This window comes from Melanerpes formicivorus, unplaced genomic scaffold (genome assembly GCF_026170545.1).
Source record: "Melanerpes formicivorus ecotype bairdi unplaced genomic scaffold, bMelFor1.0.p_v2 SCAF_20, whole genome shotgun sequence".
In the NCBI taxonomy this organism is placed as follows: domain Eukaryota; kingdom Metazoa; phylum Chordata; class Aves; order Piciformes; family Picidae; genus Melanerpes; species Melanerpes formicivorus.
The window spans coordinates 13,094,902-13,111,095 of NW_027142372.1; the positions used below are offsets into that span (position 1 = coordinate 13,094,902).

At 38.7% G+C, this 16,194-nt stretch overlaps 1 protein-coding gene across 2 annotated transcripts in view; it reads right to left on the minus strand.

Annotated features, from left to right (window-relative positions):
- The window catches only part of CDH13 (cadherin 13), a 517,521-nt gene that overhangs the window by 137,027 nt on the left and 364,300 nt on the right, over positions 1-16,194 (minus strand). For both annotated transcript variants that reach the window (XM_068150857.1, XM_068150856.1), the window contains exon 7: positions 14,238-14,416. In XM_068150857.1, the coding sequence (XP_068006958.1) occupies positions 14,238-14,416 (179 nt within the window). The remainder of the gene's footprint in view (positions 1-14,237; positions 14,417-16,194) is intronic.

Below are 16,194 nucleotides of genomic sequence, written 5' to 3' on the forward strand. Positions count from 1 at the left end.
GAGAAATTCATCAGAAAGTGAGAAACACTGGAAAGTTATTGTTTGTCAGACTATTAGAATAAACAAACCTTTATTAGAATAAACCAAACCAGGTTGGAAGAGACCTTCAAGATCATCGTGTCCAACCCATCAACCAATCCAACCCACCCAAACAGCTAACCCATGGCACCAAGCACCCCATCAAGTCTCCTCCTGAACACCTTCAATGACGGCGACTCCACCACCTCCCCGGGCAACCCATTCCATAGCGCAATCACTCTTTCTGTATAGAACTTCTTCCTAACATCCAACCTGAACTAGAACTTTAGAAGAAAAAGGAAAATAAATAGAAGTAGATGAGAAATTAGCTTTAAGATAAATAGCTCAACACCAATCTTATATTTTATTTTTTTTTATTCTGCCATCATCCATCCAGTTATTATTTCAATATATAAATTTCCAAAGTACCAGTTACCACAATATTCTCTTGCCAAACACACGAGTATTAGCAAAGGAATAAACCAGCATGCCACCAGCACAGGAGTCTCTGGTTCTCCCAGAAGACAATTATACATATGAAAGGTTGTTTCCAGAGGTGGATAACCCAGGAAAAGGTAGATGTGTAGACAGGTCACTTGAGGTTTTCCCTACTACAGGAAAGGACTGAACAAAGAGATAAATCTTAGTTGTGCTTTCCTTGGTCGGTATCTACCAACATCAGCACGTTACATACTGCACAATTGAAATGGATGGTTCTGCATTAGCTAGGTCCCAGACCAGCAACTCCAGAAGAGTATTCAACAATGACCAAAAAAAAAAAGAAAAAATAAAAAAGAGGAATAGCAACAGCAAGGAGATGTGCTCCTCTTAATTCATCTTAAGAATCAGATGGATGCAGACAGTAGCAGACGTGTCCATGAATCTTTTACACATGTATAAAGAGCAAAGATATGAATTATATGACTGGTTGAGGCTCTTTGGAGATGAAGCATTGTCTTTTATTTAGTAGGGGTGTTGTTATTCTTTCTGCTCTGACATAGATTGTTGTTAGGTAATATAATCCACATACCACAGAAATAAAACCTTTGCGCTCTTCAGAGCTTCAAATACTCTCAGCTAAAAGCCAAAAGGAGGAAGAAAATCCTTGAAGTATTTTCAGCTGAGTTCATGTGACTGAGATTGTTGAATACCCATAATTGTACCTCTCCAGATGTTTGCATAAGAGTGAAAAAAGCCACACAGCAGCATTTCAGAGAGGAAGTGATCATGCAAACAGAATTTGCCCTGGAGTCTTACTCCCGAATTTTTCCCCATGATTTGTTGTTGCTTTGGTTTTTCCAGTAGTTGATGAGACCAGCCAGGTACCCTTCATGTCTGCAAGGAGAAGGCTCATTCTATCTAACGTTTTAAAGCATGACCTGGCTTGCCAAGTGTCATTTCAGAGAAGCAGCCGTTTGCAACGGACTGTGCAATACCTCTATGATCCAAACCACCCTTTCATCTCTTGGTATACTGACAGTACATCCTCGCTCAAAAGCCTAAATTAGGTACTGTGAACCCCTTCACAAATTCCTGAACAACTTACATTTACTACCCATCATCTTCTCCACTCATTACTTTTTACTAGATTTCTTACAAGAGTAACTATTAATTTCTTAGCCTCTACCTTCTGTTTACAAGAGATTCTTTTTTTTTGCCTGCACATCTGAAGTCAGCTGTCATATTTTTGTGTGGTTACCACTTTGCCCTTATATGAAAGGGAAATATCATAGTATCATTCAGGGTTGGAAGGGACCACAAGGATCATCTAGTTCCAACCCCCCTGCCATGAGCAGGGACACCCCACACTAGAGCAGGCTGGCCAGAGCCTCATCCAGCCTGGTCTTAAACACCTCCAGGGTTGGGGCCTCGACCACCTCCCCGGACAACCCATTCCAGGGCTTCACCACTCTCATGGTGAAGAACTTCCTCCTCACATCCAGCCTGAATCTCCCCACCTCCAGCTTCATTCCATTCCCCCTAGTCCTATCACTACCTGAGATCCTACTACCTGAGATATATTTATATGCAAAAAAATTGTAAGAAACTTATCCAGTTTCCTCCAATACTTATAACTGAGTGAAAAATATGTTCAAAATTATAAAGTATTCCAGTATGTTTTCACAGTGTACTGCATGATTTGTTTTAAAGATACTGTCTATTATTTTCTAAGATGGGCTGTACAGAAAATAGGAAAGTATTTAGAAAGTTACCTTTCTCACTATTTATTGAAACCTAGAATATTCTGTTTGATCCATTACACTTATCAGTAACAGTCTGAATTACACTGTATAATTTATCTTCCCTGCATAGGATTGGAAAATACAGGCTTTGCTCCAACTAAAGCACAAGGCATCTCCTGCTTATCCATTTCCTCAAAATGTCATCTAAATTCTTAATTTACATTCCAAAAATCATGTCAGTTTTCTGCTTTCCATCTTCATGAAACAAAAATTACATACTTCTTTCTATCACCTAGGGATGAAAAAAGAAAAACCATGTCTTGCTTTATCTGTTGGAAATGAATATCCTCAGTTTAATTTAAATCCCACCTCTTCAAGTAGGAGTAACTTACCAAGTCACTAAGATCATATAATTAAACCTTTTTGCCTCCCCAAAATAATCTTGACATGTCAGATCATGTAATCAAATACTCTTTGCCTCCTGTGAGGAGAAGCTGAGGGAGCTCAGATCATGTAATCAAATACTCTTTGCCTCCTATGAGGAGAGGCTGAGAGAGCTGGGGTTGCTTAGCCTGGAGAAGAGGAGGCTCAGGGGAGACCTTATTGCTCTCTATAACTACCTGAAGGGAGGTTGTAGACAGGTGGGGGCTGGCCTCTTCTCCCAGGCAACCACCAACAGAACAAGAGGACACAGTCTCAAGCTGCACCAGGGGAAGTTTAGACTGGATGTTAGGAAGAAATTCTTCATAGAGAGAGTGATTGGCCATTGGAATGGGCTGCCCAGGGAGGTGGTGGAGTCACCATCACTGGAGGTGTTTTATATGAGACTCGATGGGGTGCTTGGTGCCATGATTTAGTTGATTAGATGGTGTTGGATGCAATGATTTTGAGGGTCTCTTCCAACCTGGTTTATTGTATTCCATTCCGTTCTAAATATGATATACAAACTATAGGGAAGAAATGACAAGCTGATGCATTGATGTTAGTGGAAAGTGCCTACAAGGACAGGAGTTTCTATGAAACTATCTGAACCCTGGTATTTGTATTCTGCTCCTTTGGCCTGGAAGGAAACAAGACCAGCTTTACAGCTGAAAAGAAATTTTGCTTATTTACACAGCCTTAAATCTTGATTTTACATATTTATAAATCTATAGGTACTTCAACAGTTGACAATTACCAGTTCAAGGATCCCTGTTAGCCAATAAGTTGTGAGTCCTGCCTACTTCCAGTGTACCCAGAGAACTGAATTTTAAAGGATGCCTGTTACCTGAAGACAGATCCTAGGAAGAGCTCATCCACTCCTTAACAAATTAGGCAAGATGGAAAATCCACTGCAGGCTTAAGGCTGCTATATAAGAAATTCCTTTTCTTATTCTCTGGGGAAGAGGGCCCATATTGTGGGTGGCGATGTAGTGCTGCGGCCATGTTTTTACAAGGTGGAATGTGCCTTCAGCTGTGTCACTCATTGCTGGAGAGGAAATCCACGCACTTTACAGAACCAGAGACATGTACAACAAATTCAGATTGCCAGTATAATGCAAGATACATTACAGCTGCTACCCAGTGAGGAACAAGTGTTTTGCCAGCCTTATCTGCTCTTCTGCTGTTGGATGAAATGGAGAGTAACCCTTGATGTTTTGTTCAGAGGTTTTTTTGTTTGCTTAAGTTTTGGGTGAGAGGTGTTGGAAATTCTGGTGCAGCACTGTTAAATGGTGTCTCTACACTGGCTTTCTAAATAAGATCCTAGGATTTCCACATGCTTGAAAGAAAGAAAAATTTGTATCAATAAAACTATGTACATAAGTGACAGCGAGTTGTAGACCTAGGTGAGAGGATTACCCAAGGCAACTGAGCTACAGAATCGCTTGCCACTGCTGAAAAAGAAAGGCTTTACTTCTTGTCCCTCTACTCAGTCACATGGTTCCATCCCAGTGACAGATCTGGAAGACAACAGCAATTTCTGTGAACAGATTTAACTCAGCAAGCCTGCAATTGTCTCTTGCTAGGCCAGACACATGGACTAGACAGATGTATGGAAAGAACTAGCATGGAAGATGCATAAGAATGCATCAGAAAAGTGATGGGGGTGGGGAAGGTGTGGGCATGTGGGTACGGGACTCTCATTACCCTGGTGTTCCTTTTATACCAGGGTAATGAAAGAGCCTCACCACCAGCTCTTTCTGCAAGCACAACCAAAACAAAAGAACTTGTAGGAGTTTCAAACCCTTTCTGATTGAATTTGGGCATACAGGCTTGAGAAAACAATCTGAAGTGCTGGAATCTTCTAACTGAACTACACTGCTTGCTTCTCTGAACTTCTTTAAATGGTCTCTTTAGTCACATTACTAAAAGTAATGCTTTTACCTATGGTTATCTGAAAGTGCTACATTTAACAGTGGAGCAATGACAGTGCACAGAATCTGTTCATTATTTTTTCCTTTAAGGCAGGAACACGATACCTTAATGTAATAATTAGGCTACAGCAAGAAGTCAAGAGTTCAGTGAAAAGTGCTGCTGTCTCTAATTCCCTTGCTCAGTTGCACAGCTGCCATGGACCTGCTGCAAAGTCTGCTGTGAGCCTAAATCAGACCTTTATTACCATCAGCACAGACTTTACTGTCCTTCTCTTGTATTCTCCAACACTGAATCACATTAGTGGAAGTCTCTGGACTTCCAGATATTTAGAGGTATAGTTTGACCAATTTCCCTTTAAAATTCTCTGTCTCTTTTCAGCACTTTCCATCTGTCACTCACAGTTCTTTTAAAAGGAAGAAAGAAAAATCCCCTAGGGAAATGGTGATCTCCCTTCAATTTGTCTTTTCTCTAAATTTTGTATTTTATCAAGGATACCATAATGAAAGTGTGCAGAGGCAATTCAGAAATTTCTAAGATAAGAGAAATAAGGATAATGAAAGATAACGTAGACAACAGGATTTCTATTGTTTCTTATAGATGAGATGACATCGCATGGAAATATATCTCAGAGCAACATTTCTCCTGAAGTCACTCTCTCTGCCAAAGATTCTCGTGCATAAAGTGCCAGTGCTAAGGTAAATGTCAAAATAGCAACCACAGAATCACAGAATTCAATCCTGTATTTTTTTCTAATAAACCCACATATTCTTTTTATCACTATGCAGACCTTTCTTCTCTCTAATGTGCACCTTCCACAGAATTGTTGCCTGGATAACTATTTCGAGCTGCATTCCTGTACTCTCTGGTGCTTCACTGTCTGGTGAATCAGACAAAACAGAAGTAATGCAGGGGTGAGAACAAGCACATATATTTGATCCCTTCTAGGGTGAGGCACTCTGTTTCAGCACATAGTCACCGTTGTGCTGGCCATGGCATGACCACCACTGTCCTCTGTGATACTCAGATTAAGATATTAACAAGAGAAACTCTTATTATAGGAAGTCTGAAAGCTGAAAATGAAAGTATAGTGGAAGCAAATTTAATTAGGATCGTTTAGCTCATCTGAGGAGTGCGGAATGAGTGTGAATGAACTTACAGAGCTATAAAGGCTTGTATCTCCCATAAGAATATGGCTCCATAACTTTTCTTCAACAATTTTAAAGCAAATTCAGCTGTAAAGAAATTGTGATAAACCTAAATTGAACTGAAGCAGCATATCTAATTTTTACAGTCTAGTTACTGCTAATATCAAATATTCATTTTCCCAACAAGCAGGTAACTATAGCAACAAACACCACATGGCTATATGCAAACCTATTGAGGAACACAAAAATAACATTAAAAAAGGTAGAAAAAAAAGGCTTTACATTTATCTCCTTTCATTCCTTCTCATTTTTAAGCTTCTTCAGAATCACCAGTGCAGCTGTCAACTATTGAAAATATCTGCAAGTGATTAATTTAGTAAAATATTATGGAGACATTGAAGAACAACTGTATACACACAATAGGAAGAAGCCCATTCCTCTCCGAAAACTGCAATCAAAAATAATTTCCAATTAAAATACTTTGTGACAAGAAGAAGATTAATTTACATTTTAGCTCTAGGAGGAAAGCAGAGTGAGGAATGTCATGTTTCATTTTCTTCAGCCTGTCACTTCAATTCTCTTTTGAGGAGGACTTATTTTCAGATGATATAATTACAATCCTGAAACGGCAGTTTTAAATACACATGACAGATGTTTATTAAATTGAAATACATTTGAAATAAAATTTACTTCCCCTCTTTTCACTGAAGAAGCAAAGGCCAGATTGTAAGGCCCCTTTGCTATTACAGCCCCTTAAGGCTGAAAGATTTTCATGATTGTCAATGGAATTATTCCTCACTTCCAAGGCTTTACCTCTTCTCCCCTACCAACACTACCAAGCATTTCAACTGTAGCTTGTATGTTGGCCTGGTTTGTCTAAGTGTCCCTTCAAACTTTATGCAAGGCAGCATCCTACTTTAAAGAAAAAATGGTGTGGCAAGGATCAGAAGGGCCACAGGGATGATCAGAGGGCTGGAGCACCTCTTCTATGAGGACAGACTGAAAGAGTTTGGGCTGTTCAGTCCGGAGAAGAGAAGGCTCCGGATGACCTAATTGTGGCCTTCCAGTATCTGAAGGGGCCCTACAGGAAGGCTGGGGAGGGACTGCTCAGAATCTCAGGGAGTGATAGGACTAGGGGGAATGGAATGAAGATGGAGGTGGGGAGATTCAGGCTGGATGTGAGGAGGAAGTTCTTCCCCATGAGAGTGGTGAAGCCCTGGAATGGGTTGTCCAGGGAGGTGGTTGGAGCGCCATCCCTGGAGGTGTTTAAGACCAGGCTGGATGAGGCTCTGGCCAGCCTGATCTAGTGTGGGGTGTCCCTGCCCATGGCAGGGGGTTGGAACTAGATGATCCTTGTGGTCCCTTCCAACCCTGACTGATACTATGATACTAAGGATATCCTTTTTCTTTTTTACATTGAAAAATGTGGTCCTGTATTCTAGAAATTATTAAATGACCAGTGTCCGCAATCAGAGTCTGAAGTCATCATATGTTTTATATCAAAGTGTACATATTCATAAACACTGCTCCATGGTACCATCAACTTAGAAGACAAAATTCATATTTTAGATGAAGATATCTATTTAAAGATGGTAGTATAATATGGCACAAAGTGAAAGTGTTTAGAAATCACTTCTCCAAGTGAGAAGTATCTTCTCTTAGGAGTGATTTATACATGGTCTTGAAGAAGTCAACTTATCCACATGACTCAATGACTGTGTCTATGCTTTAGATTTTGAGCTTCTGAAATGTTTATATACACACACCATATGGATGCCATGTCCAATGTTTGCAGCTTAAAACAGATTCAAAGGCTGTCACTGGTCTTTTGGGGATGTTCCAGCTATGTTTTAATTAAAGTTGCAATTTTCACACTTTGCTTAATATAAAAAAAAAAAAAAACCTTAAAAACAAAGAGGCAAAAATTCAAATGAGCGAATCACAAGTGAAACACTGGTGGATTCTCTAAGCCAAAAGAGAAGCAGAGGAAAATTTGATTCATGTGACTCTGTATATTCTGCTATGTGATATTTATATGTGTTGAATTCAACAATTTATGTATCTAAAGGCTTTTTTTCAAACAGATTTTTCTTCAAGATATTTCTGCCTATTTACCTGTGTTTATCTGTTCCAAGAACTAAAAAAAATATAACTTAGCCAAGTATCAGAATATTAATCACATTGTCATCTCAGATTACTTTTAATTGATGTACTGAGTATGGAAACAGAAAACTAAAAAAACTCATGTTATTCATGTAGTCCAAGAGATGTTTGGTTTTTTGAAGCCTTGAACAGTGTTTTATGTAATTCAGTCATGCAGGCTGAGGGCTGTGGCATGTTGACACAGCAAAATAGAGAGATGCTACCTACTGCTTCACAGAAGCCAAAAGAACACATTTTCAGTGAAAGTTAAAGCTAACATAGAATACATAGAATAAACCAGGTTGGAAGAGACCTTCAAGATCATCGTGTCCAACCCATCAACCAACCCACCTAAACAACTAAACCATAGCACCAAGCACCCCATCAAGTCTCCTCCTGAACACCTCCAGTGATGGTGACTCCACCATCTCCTTGGGCAGCCCATTCCAATGGGCAATCACTCTCTCTGTATAGAACTTCTTCCTAACATCCAACCTAAACCTCCCCTGGTGCAGCCTGAGACTGTGTCCTCTTGTTCTGGTACTGGCTGCCTGGGAGAAGAGAGCAACATCTGCCTGTCTACAACCTCCCTTCAGGTAGTTGTAGAGAGCAACCTCCCCACACATTGTAGTTCTTGTCAGGGCAATTAGATACTCCAGTGTAATGGATAAGTACAATTTGGTAGAATTTGGAATTACTTTTGGGGTTTTTTTAAAGACAAAACTTACAAACTACCATATTTAAGATATTTTTTAATCCAGGTTCCTGATGTGATATGTTCATCCCTCAGGTACCTTACTGTCCCCACTTACTGTCAGATAATTTTCTGCCACTTCTTTTCCCTCTCAAACAAAACCTATGTTGTATTAAATGAAAGTAGAAACAGATAATAACAATGTAATGAAAGATTTGCAGAAAATCTGCCACTACAGCTTTATGCAGATCAGACTTTTTTTGTTTAAATAGAACATTTTTCTAATGTTCTGGCAGGGGGAGTTTTCACTACTCCTAGCCCAAATGATACTATTCATGTTTTGACATATTATCTTTACTTTTCTTCACCTCTTTTGCACAGTCTCTTACAAGATTTAAGAATGGGTTAATGAGCTTTCTCATCAAAAACACAAGTGAAACTAAGAGCTACTGGCACATCTAGTAAAACATGATTTTTTGAATCCAAATGCTGGAAAGTTCATCATAAACACAACTTTAAATATGAATATATATTTCACAAACACTTTCCATCTCTTTGTCCATTTGTTCATAGGCTAGGCGTTATAACTGGTAGCTTTCTTTTCATTCCTTTCTACTTTTCTAACATTTGCAATATAGTGGACTATGGAATAACCTCTTGAAAGAGATCTAAGGCCTACTGCGGCTTCTCTGACTTACTGCTCACGTTTGCAGGCATCAGAAACCACAGCACAAGAAATGCATTAATCAAGGGAAAAAGATGAACACCTTGTTTATCTTGCATTACAAGCAGAAAAGAAACTTAAGTTATTACCATATCTGTCTCTAAAAAACCCCAAACCATAGAAATTGAGGTGCAGCAACAGAATTTACTGTATTGCAAACCAAGTTATAGGTGTGCAAGTGGGAATTCTGTCAGGGAAGACATGACAAAATGATACAATTACTCCAACTCAGAGCTGATATGCTTCAAGGTATATGTTTTCCCACAATCACTGTAAATATGAATATTTTAGAGGTTAATATGAGGATCAAACGTGGAATACATTTGCTGAGAAGATTAATATCTTTTCATTAAAAATGAGAGTGCACTGTTGGTTCAGCATTTGCATTTAGATCGAGTAAGCAGTAAGTATATTGACTCCTTAAGACACATCTCCAAAATGGAAAATATGGATAAAGAGGGTAGTGTCCATATGCAGAGGTGGACAAGCTTTTTCTATTTCCTACTGCTAACCTTTCAGAGAACTTAAGCCCTATCAACAAGGCAGCTGTGATTTACTTATCACAGCAGAACTGGTTGCATACTGTAAAGAACATTTTTGCAGCATTCATTCCTTCATGAGAGCAGTGTTTTGGTGAACATGTATTGGCAGGCTGCTGTTGACTTGAAAAATTGCTAGCTACTATACTGTCATGCATGACTATGTGAACAGGAATGGACATTTACTAGTTGTTATAGACTGCTTTTTCTTGCAGTTGTTGTTTAAAGCTTAGAGTCATCTGATTAAGTGGAAGGCTCAGCCAGCTATTACGTTATTACAAGTGGTCCACATAAACATGGGTGGGATGGGCTAATGAAACTGCAGGATTCTCATCTTTTATGGCATAAGGCTTGCGTCACTATGTTTCCAAGTTATAAAGAGATCCAAATATGATTCAAATGATAGTAGACTGATGCACCGAGATTGGTTCAAAATATAGCACTCACTTACTGAGACAGTGGCATGCCTTGCACAGGCACCCTGAACCTCAGTCTCACTGGAGAGCGTTTAACTGAAGCTAGCCAAGGGTTTAGCAGAATCACAGAGTGCTTGAATTAGTTCTCTTGAGGTGCTTAAAAACACGTGGCAGCATATAGTCCAGCATGTAGCACATATGTCAAACTTTTTGTTAACCTTGATTCAAATTAAGCACAGCATTTCCTAGCAAAAGTAACAGCATATTACTCCTCAAGCTGTGAGAAGTAAATATTTCACTCAGCAGCTGTGGTGGCAGTTTTCTTAAAGCACTTTGGTCATATAAAAGTTGTACAAATCATACAGCTAGTTTCCTGCAGAGCAGAGGGCTCTGTAACACTGGTGAAACAGCCCTGACTGCCAGCAGAAAAACTGATTACTGATCCATAAAGGAAATTTAAGAGTTGAGTCTACAAGAGCACAAGTGTTTTCTCCAGTATGCATGAAGAACATTATTTTACTTATACTGCAGGGAAGTGTCACTTTGAAGTGGACTCTCCATCCCTGAAATGGACTCTCCATCCCTGAAATACAAAATTCAGGACACTTCCTCAAGGTTTTGGTGTTTGGTGTTTCGTGGGTTTTTTTTGGTGGGATTTTTTGTGGTTTTTGTTTGTTTGTTTTTTGGTTTTTTCCTTTCATTATTCACCCCTCCTATTTTTATTTATTTTTTTTTCCTCCTCTTCTTTCTCTTGTTTTTGTTTTCCCATTCTCTCTTTCTTTTGGGTCATTTAAACCATACACTTTGATGGAGGGCATCCTTCTCTCTGAATTTATGAATCAAAAGGTATTCTCCAATGGATATCTGGAGGTATAATTTGCCCCTTAACACTCTTCAATCTTTATTGCTGACACATTCAAGGATGCCTGACTCCCCCTAGGAAAAAAAACACATTAATCTTCAAAAATATGTCCTTACCTGCCTCCTGAAAATGAAAATGGATGTTCTTTGATAAATTATCTGTGGTCTGCTGGAAACCCTGAGGATCATGCACTTTTGGAAACAATTTTGAATCTCAAAAAATTTATAAATAAAAATATTCTGGTATATAAATAAATGTCCTGCATGGTGGGAAGTCTTTCCTTGGAGGCATGAAGCAGCACTGGGTCTCCCTCTGCAGACGTCAATCTAGAAATCAAAAGCACTCAGCAATTTGCTTACTGTAATCTGCAGGATTCCTACACACACATTCCACGTATACTGGAGACAGTGATGTTTTTGTAGATGATACTACACCATGGAAACAGCTCCAAAACACACCTTCACCCATCCGTGCTAAACCAAACACCCACTCAATTTCTACCAAGGTTAAACAAATCCAAGAGTTATATTGGGGATCTGGAAATGGACAGGCAACTCAAAGAAAAGACCCCAGACAACCTTTTCTGCATCTACAGAGTGCAAGAAACAAAACAACCCTAAAGACAGAGTGGTGCCTTTCAGTTACAAACTCCTGATGCTGCCTTAGGCACAGAAGAGCCTTGGAATAGCCCTTGTGGGAGAGGTCACTTAACATGCCAGGGAACATTCCCATCTCCATATTCTCAATTTAGCAAGAGACTTAATAAATGCCAGTCTCAGGAAAAGAGATTTTGAGGGCTAATAGGAATTTATTACATTTGTCTTCATTTTGAGCTGATCCTGTGTAGCTAAAACATCAAACATGCACAGTTGAGGTTCACCAGGCAAAAATAAAACAAAATGTAAAATTAAGGAAGAGTGTCTACTTAGAGTGTACTTTCACTTCTAAAGTATTACCTGGAAAATATATTAACTTAGGTATTTACTTATACACACTAAACTTCTCCCATGTACATTCAATTGCATACAAAATCTGGGCTTTCCAGATGGCCAAAGCATATTTTGCTTTAGGAAAAATATCTGTATGTTGATTCTTTACACTGAAACAAGAATTTCTTAGTCTATGCCTTAGCAACTTTTGTGAAAATGTTCAAGCATGGAAAAAATAACATGGACTATGCTGTATGTGCAAAACCAGCCAGATGTTTGTGTCTCCAGATCTCAGCCTCTCACACTGGGCAATGCCCCAGTCTCCTGGGCACGGTTCCCCAGTTCCATCTGATGCGCAAACATGAAGTAAATGATGCTGAAAATTAAAACAAACAAACCAACCAAAACTCCAAACAACTCATGAGCTGTTAATTTGTCCTAGGTGAAATGGAAAGTTTCCTAAAATCATCAAGATACAAGCGGTGCTGAAGGGGAAAAAGTAATTTTAATCAGTATTTTAACATGCTTTAAGAGAGTTCATATCAACCTCTGGTATGTATACATAGCATTCATGAGAAAGAGAGTTCTTCTCTGTGTCCATCTTAACTCTTGTCTAAGGCTAATATAGCTTTTAACAGTACACCTGCAAGGAATATCTAAGAATAATCCACTTTTACCTGGCACTTTCAAGATTCAAATAAAGATTCAAAGATCCAAATAAAAAACCAATAGAGTTACCAAAAGATAGAAAAATCACAGACACATCCAGTTTAAAGTTTAAGTCAAATCTAGGAGAAGTTTCTGGTTTGAATAGGCATTCATGAAAAATCACAGTCACCAGGACCAATTTTTCCAAATGGAAATAGAAAACAATCCTTTTCCCCATTTTGGCTTTTTTTTTCCACCTGTCTAGACAATATTAAACTGGACTTGGACTGCTTTTACTGCTAATATTTTACACGGCCCTACATTTTGGCTCATAAAATATACAGCATTGGCAGCAACAACACAAATTACTTTCCAGTTTCAACAAGTCTGCAGCTTGCCATCTCACCTTCAAAAGAAAGGTATTGAATTGACTATTACTAAATATCAGGAGGAATTCAGATGATGTTTTCAGGATATACTACCCAGCCATAACACCCGTTCAATTGAGGACAGATTTCTTCTAAGGAGACAGCATCATTATTTCATGAATCACCAGTGACCTTTGGAAGATACCAGGAAAAGCAGGCATGTTCATTCCCTTCCATTGATTTTCTAATTTTGAGTAAATTGGTTTAATCTGGGGAATGGCTACTTGTGAGGAATAAAAATAGCTAAACTGACTTCAGAAAGAAATTATAAAGCCTTTGAACTGAAACAATTATTTTAGAAGGGAAACTTTAGCTAAAAAGATAGTGATTATATAAGTCTTGGACCTGATGCTACAGCCAGCCACACACAAGCAGGAAAGAACTAGAATCTCTCTAAACTTGAAAGGTAAATCTACAGCCTCAGACCAGAGCTCTACTGTACTATGTGTCCTGAACATGTGCTTGGTTTGCCTACTAAATATCTGCTGTTGGAAAAGCCTGCATTAAAGCTACTTGCCTAAAACACAAAGTGGTATGGGGCTCATTTTCACCTGGTTAAAATGAAAAATAACATGCTGAGTGTTGAGAACTTTAGACAGTCCTGAATTTAATCAATTTAGAAGTCAAGTTCAGTAAATCAACACATACTTGAAACAGCCAAGAAAACAACTTGGTCTTCCAGAACCTAAAAGCACACAGCATTACCTAATCAAAGGAAATGGTGATTTACAGAGAAACTGTTTAGGTCATCATTGAATTTGTGCCCAGATCTCATATATTCTGATAACTAAACCTCTATTTTAACAGATTTTCTCTGCTTTACTATTTTATGAACATGAAATAATCATACCTAAGCTTTCTTTGCTATCAATTTATGCTCCCGTGATACTAATGGCCTGCAATAAATAGAGATTTTGGCACTGTGGTAATTCATCTTAAAATCGCATGGTGACTACCTGTCCCCTTACTGGATCACAACATATAGCTTCTTGCACCCAAACAAGAAATGAACAAAACTCTTACAAGACTCCTCAAAGTTGAGCATCTGAGTCCCCACTGCTGCAAGACTCTAAACCTTTTTTCACATATCAAAGGAAGATCACAGGCACAAACACCGAAATGTTAGACTAGCAACGAGAAAAATCTTCACTTACCTCACGATCCAACAGCACAGGTGACACCACTGTAACAATATCTCCCTTTTCTGGATCAATGTAGAACATGTTAGGCGATGGTTTAGTAGGGGTCTGTTTGAGGATGTTGTATCGCAGAAGAGCGTTGTCTGTGCTAGAGTCGTCAGCGTCAAATGCTGTCATACGCATCACAGTCGTTCCTAATGGGGCAGGTGGAGAGACAACAGAATGCAATTAGTAAGAGATTGCCTTCACTTGTGAGAACCAGGTGGATACAATACATAATCCTCTCCCCAAGACTGCTAAGTAGTTTCACCTGGTCTGCTCCTGCGTTTGTGGCGATGTTAGTAGCCTTTTGTGGCAAGACAACCCCAAGTAATTAAAACCTTCTGGTACAGACATGGCAGAAGATTTTTCCGTTGGAAATGTCTGCACAGCAGAAATATATCTCATTCATATATAATGATAATCAGGGAGTTTATATTCGTTGTGAATGTCTTCAAGCAGAGAACACTTAAAATCAAAGAGAAATGAAGTATTGTGGCAAAAGTAAAACAAACCAAACCAAACCCTGCCTGGTTCGCTGTTAAACAAGCACAACTGCCTTGTTTAGATGTGTTTCTTCTTTACTTTTGCTATATTTCCCAGAGCACAAAGTCTTGTCTCTTGTTGTAGTGACCTTGAATATAAGCTCTCAAAGGTTTTGCTTCATTGCTACTTCAGGCAAAGTTCCCCCTTGAGAAAAATAACAGAGATCTGAGAGCATGTTGGTTTTATTCACCAGTGATTAAAGGTCAGACAGCTCAGAGGAGCTTACCTCTGGATGCCATGCCATGTTTCCCAATATTACAAGGCGATCCTAGCCCTGATATGTTCACCTACTTGATTTGAGACTTCTTCTTCAGAAAAAAAAACAGTAAAAAAGAGCATCTTTCTGTTTTAAAGAGTGAAGATTCTCCCATTCCACAAGGGCTATTTTCTAGATACTTATCATGTGTCAAGCATTTTATTATTTCTTTTTTACATTCCTGTAAGATAATGTGTTTCATTAATATTTTCTAGGTCACCAGAGGTCAGTGAGATAAATAAGAGTTAAGGCATATCATCAAGAGATCTTAAATAGTGCCCAACTGAATGTGAAATTCAGTGGGTTTGGTATGCAACTCTCTTCTGAAAAACACAATTAAATAAGATGCCGTGCCAAAGCACATTAGACTATCCTTAAATGCATTCACAGTTGCTACCATTATTAATCTATCAGAAGAGTTGATAGTCAGCAGAGATTTAGAAACTGATTAAAATATATACTGAAGTAGAAATCCAGCAAGCCAGTTGTCCTAGACAGTTCTACTGAAATATTTCTGGTGACAAGCATGTGGAAGGCACTTGCAGATTTTAAGATCTCATTTAAACCCACAAATCTCTTGTAACTCTGGCATAAACCTGGCTTAATACAATTGCTGAATATGAATCTGATTCTGATTTGCCAGCTGCAGTTCTTCAACCTTTCAAGTCACTGGACATTATCTTGTTCTGTGTAATCATTCCTCTGTTGCATATAGATAAGAAATTCCAGCAACTCAAAAGAGCAGAATTTTACATTCATTTTGCATAGAGATGCTAGCTCCAGGAGAAAAGCTGTAGAGAATTAGAACCATTTGTTTCTGTGTTGCTTCTGTCAAAGATTTGGAGAAATTGGTTTCTAGCTACTATCAAAGTGTCATTTACATTTAAGCAAAAGTCATTTTGTTCTCGTAAGTTCATATAGCAGATGTAAAAGTGTACAGAAAATTTGAGGATGTCTTTTGATATTATGCACTAGTGAAGTATGAGTAAGGTTGTACATGTTTTCTCTTCATGATATGGAAAACTATACCTCTTTAAACATTACCCATAAACTCACATCGCTACAACAACCAGAGGAGCTGCTGAAAAGACACTGAGCTGAAAACTAGGGCTAGGCTTCTGCAGCCACACT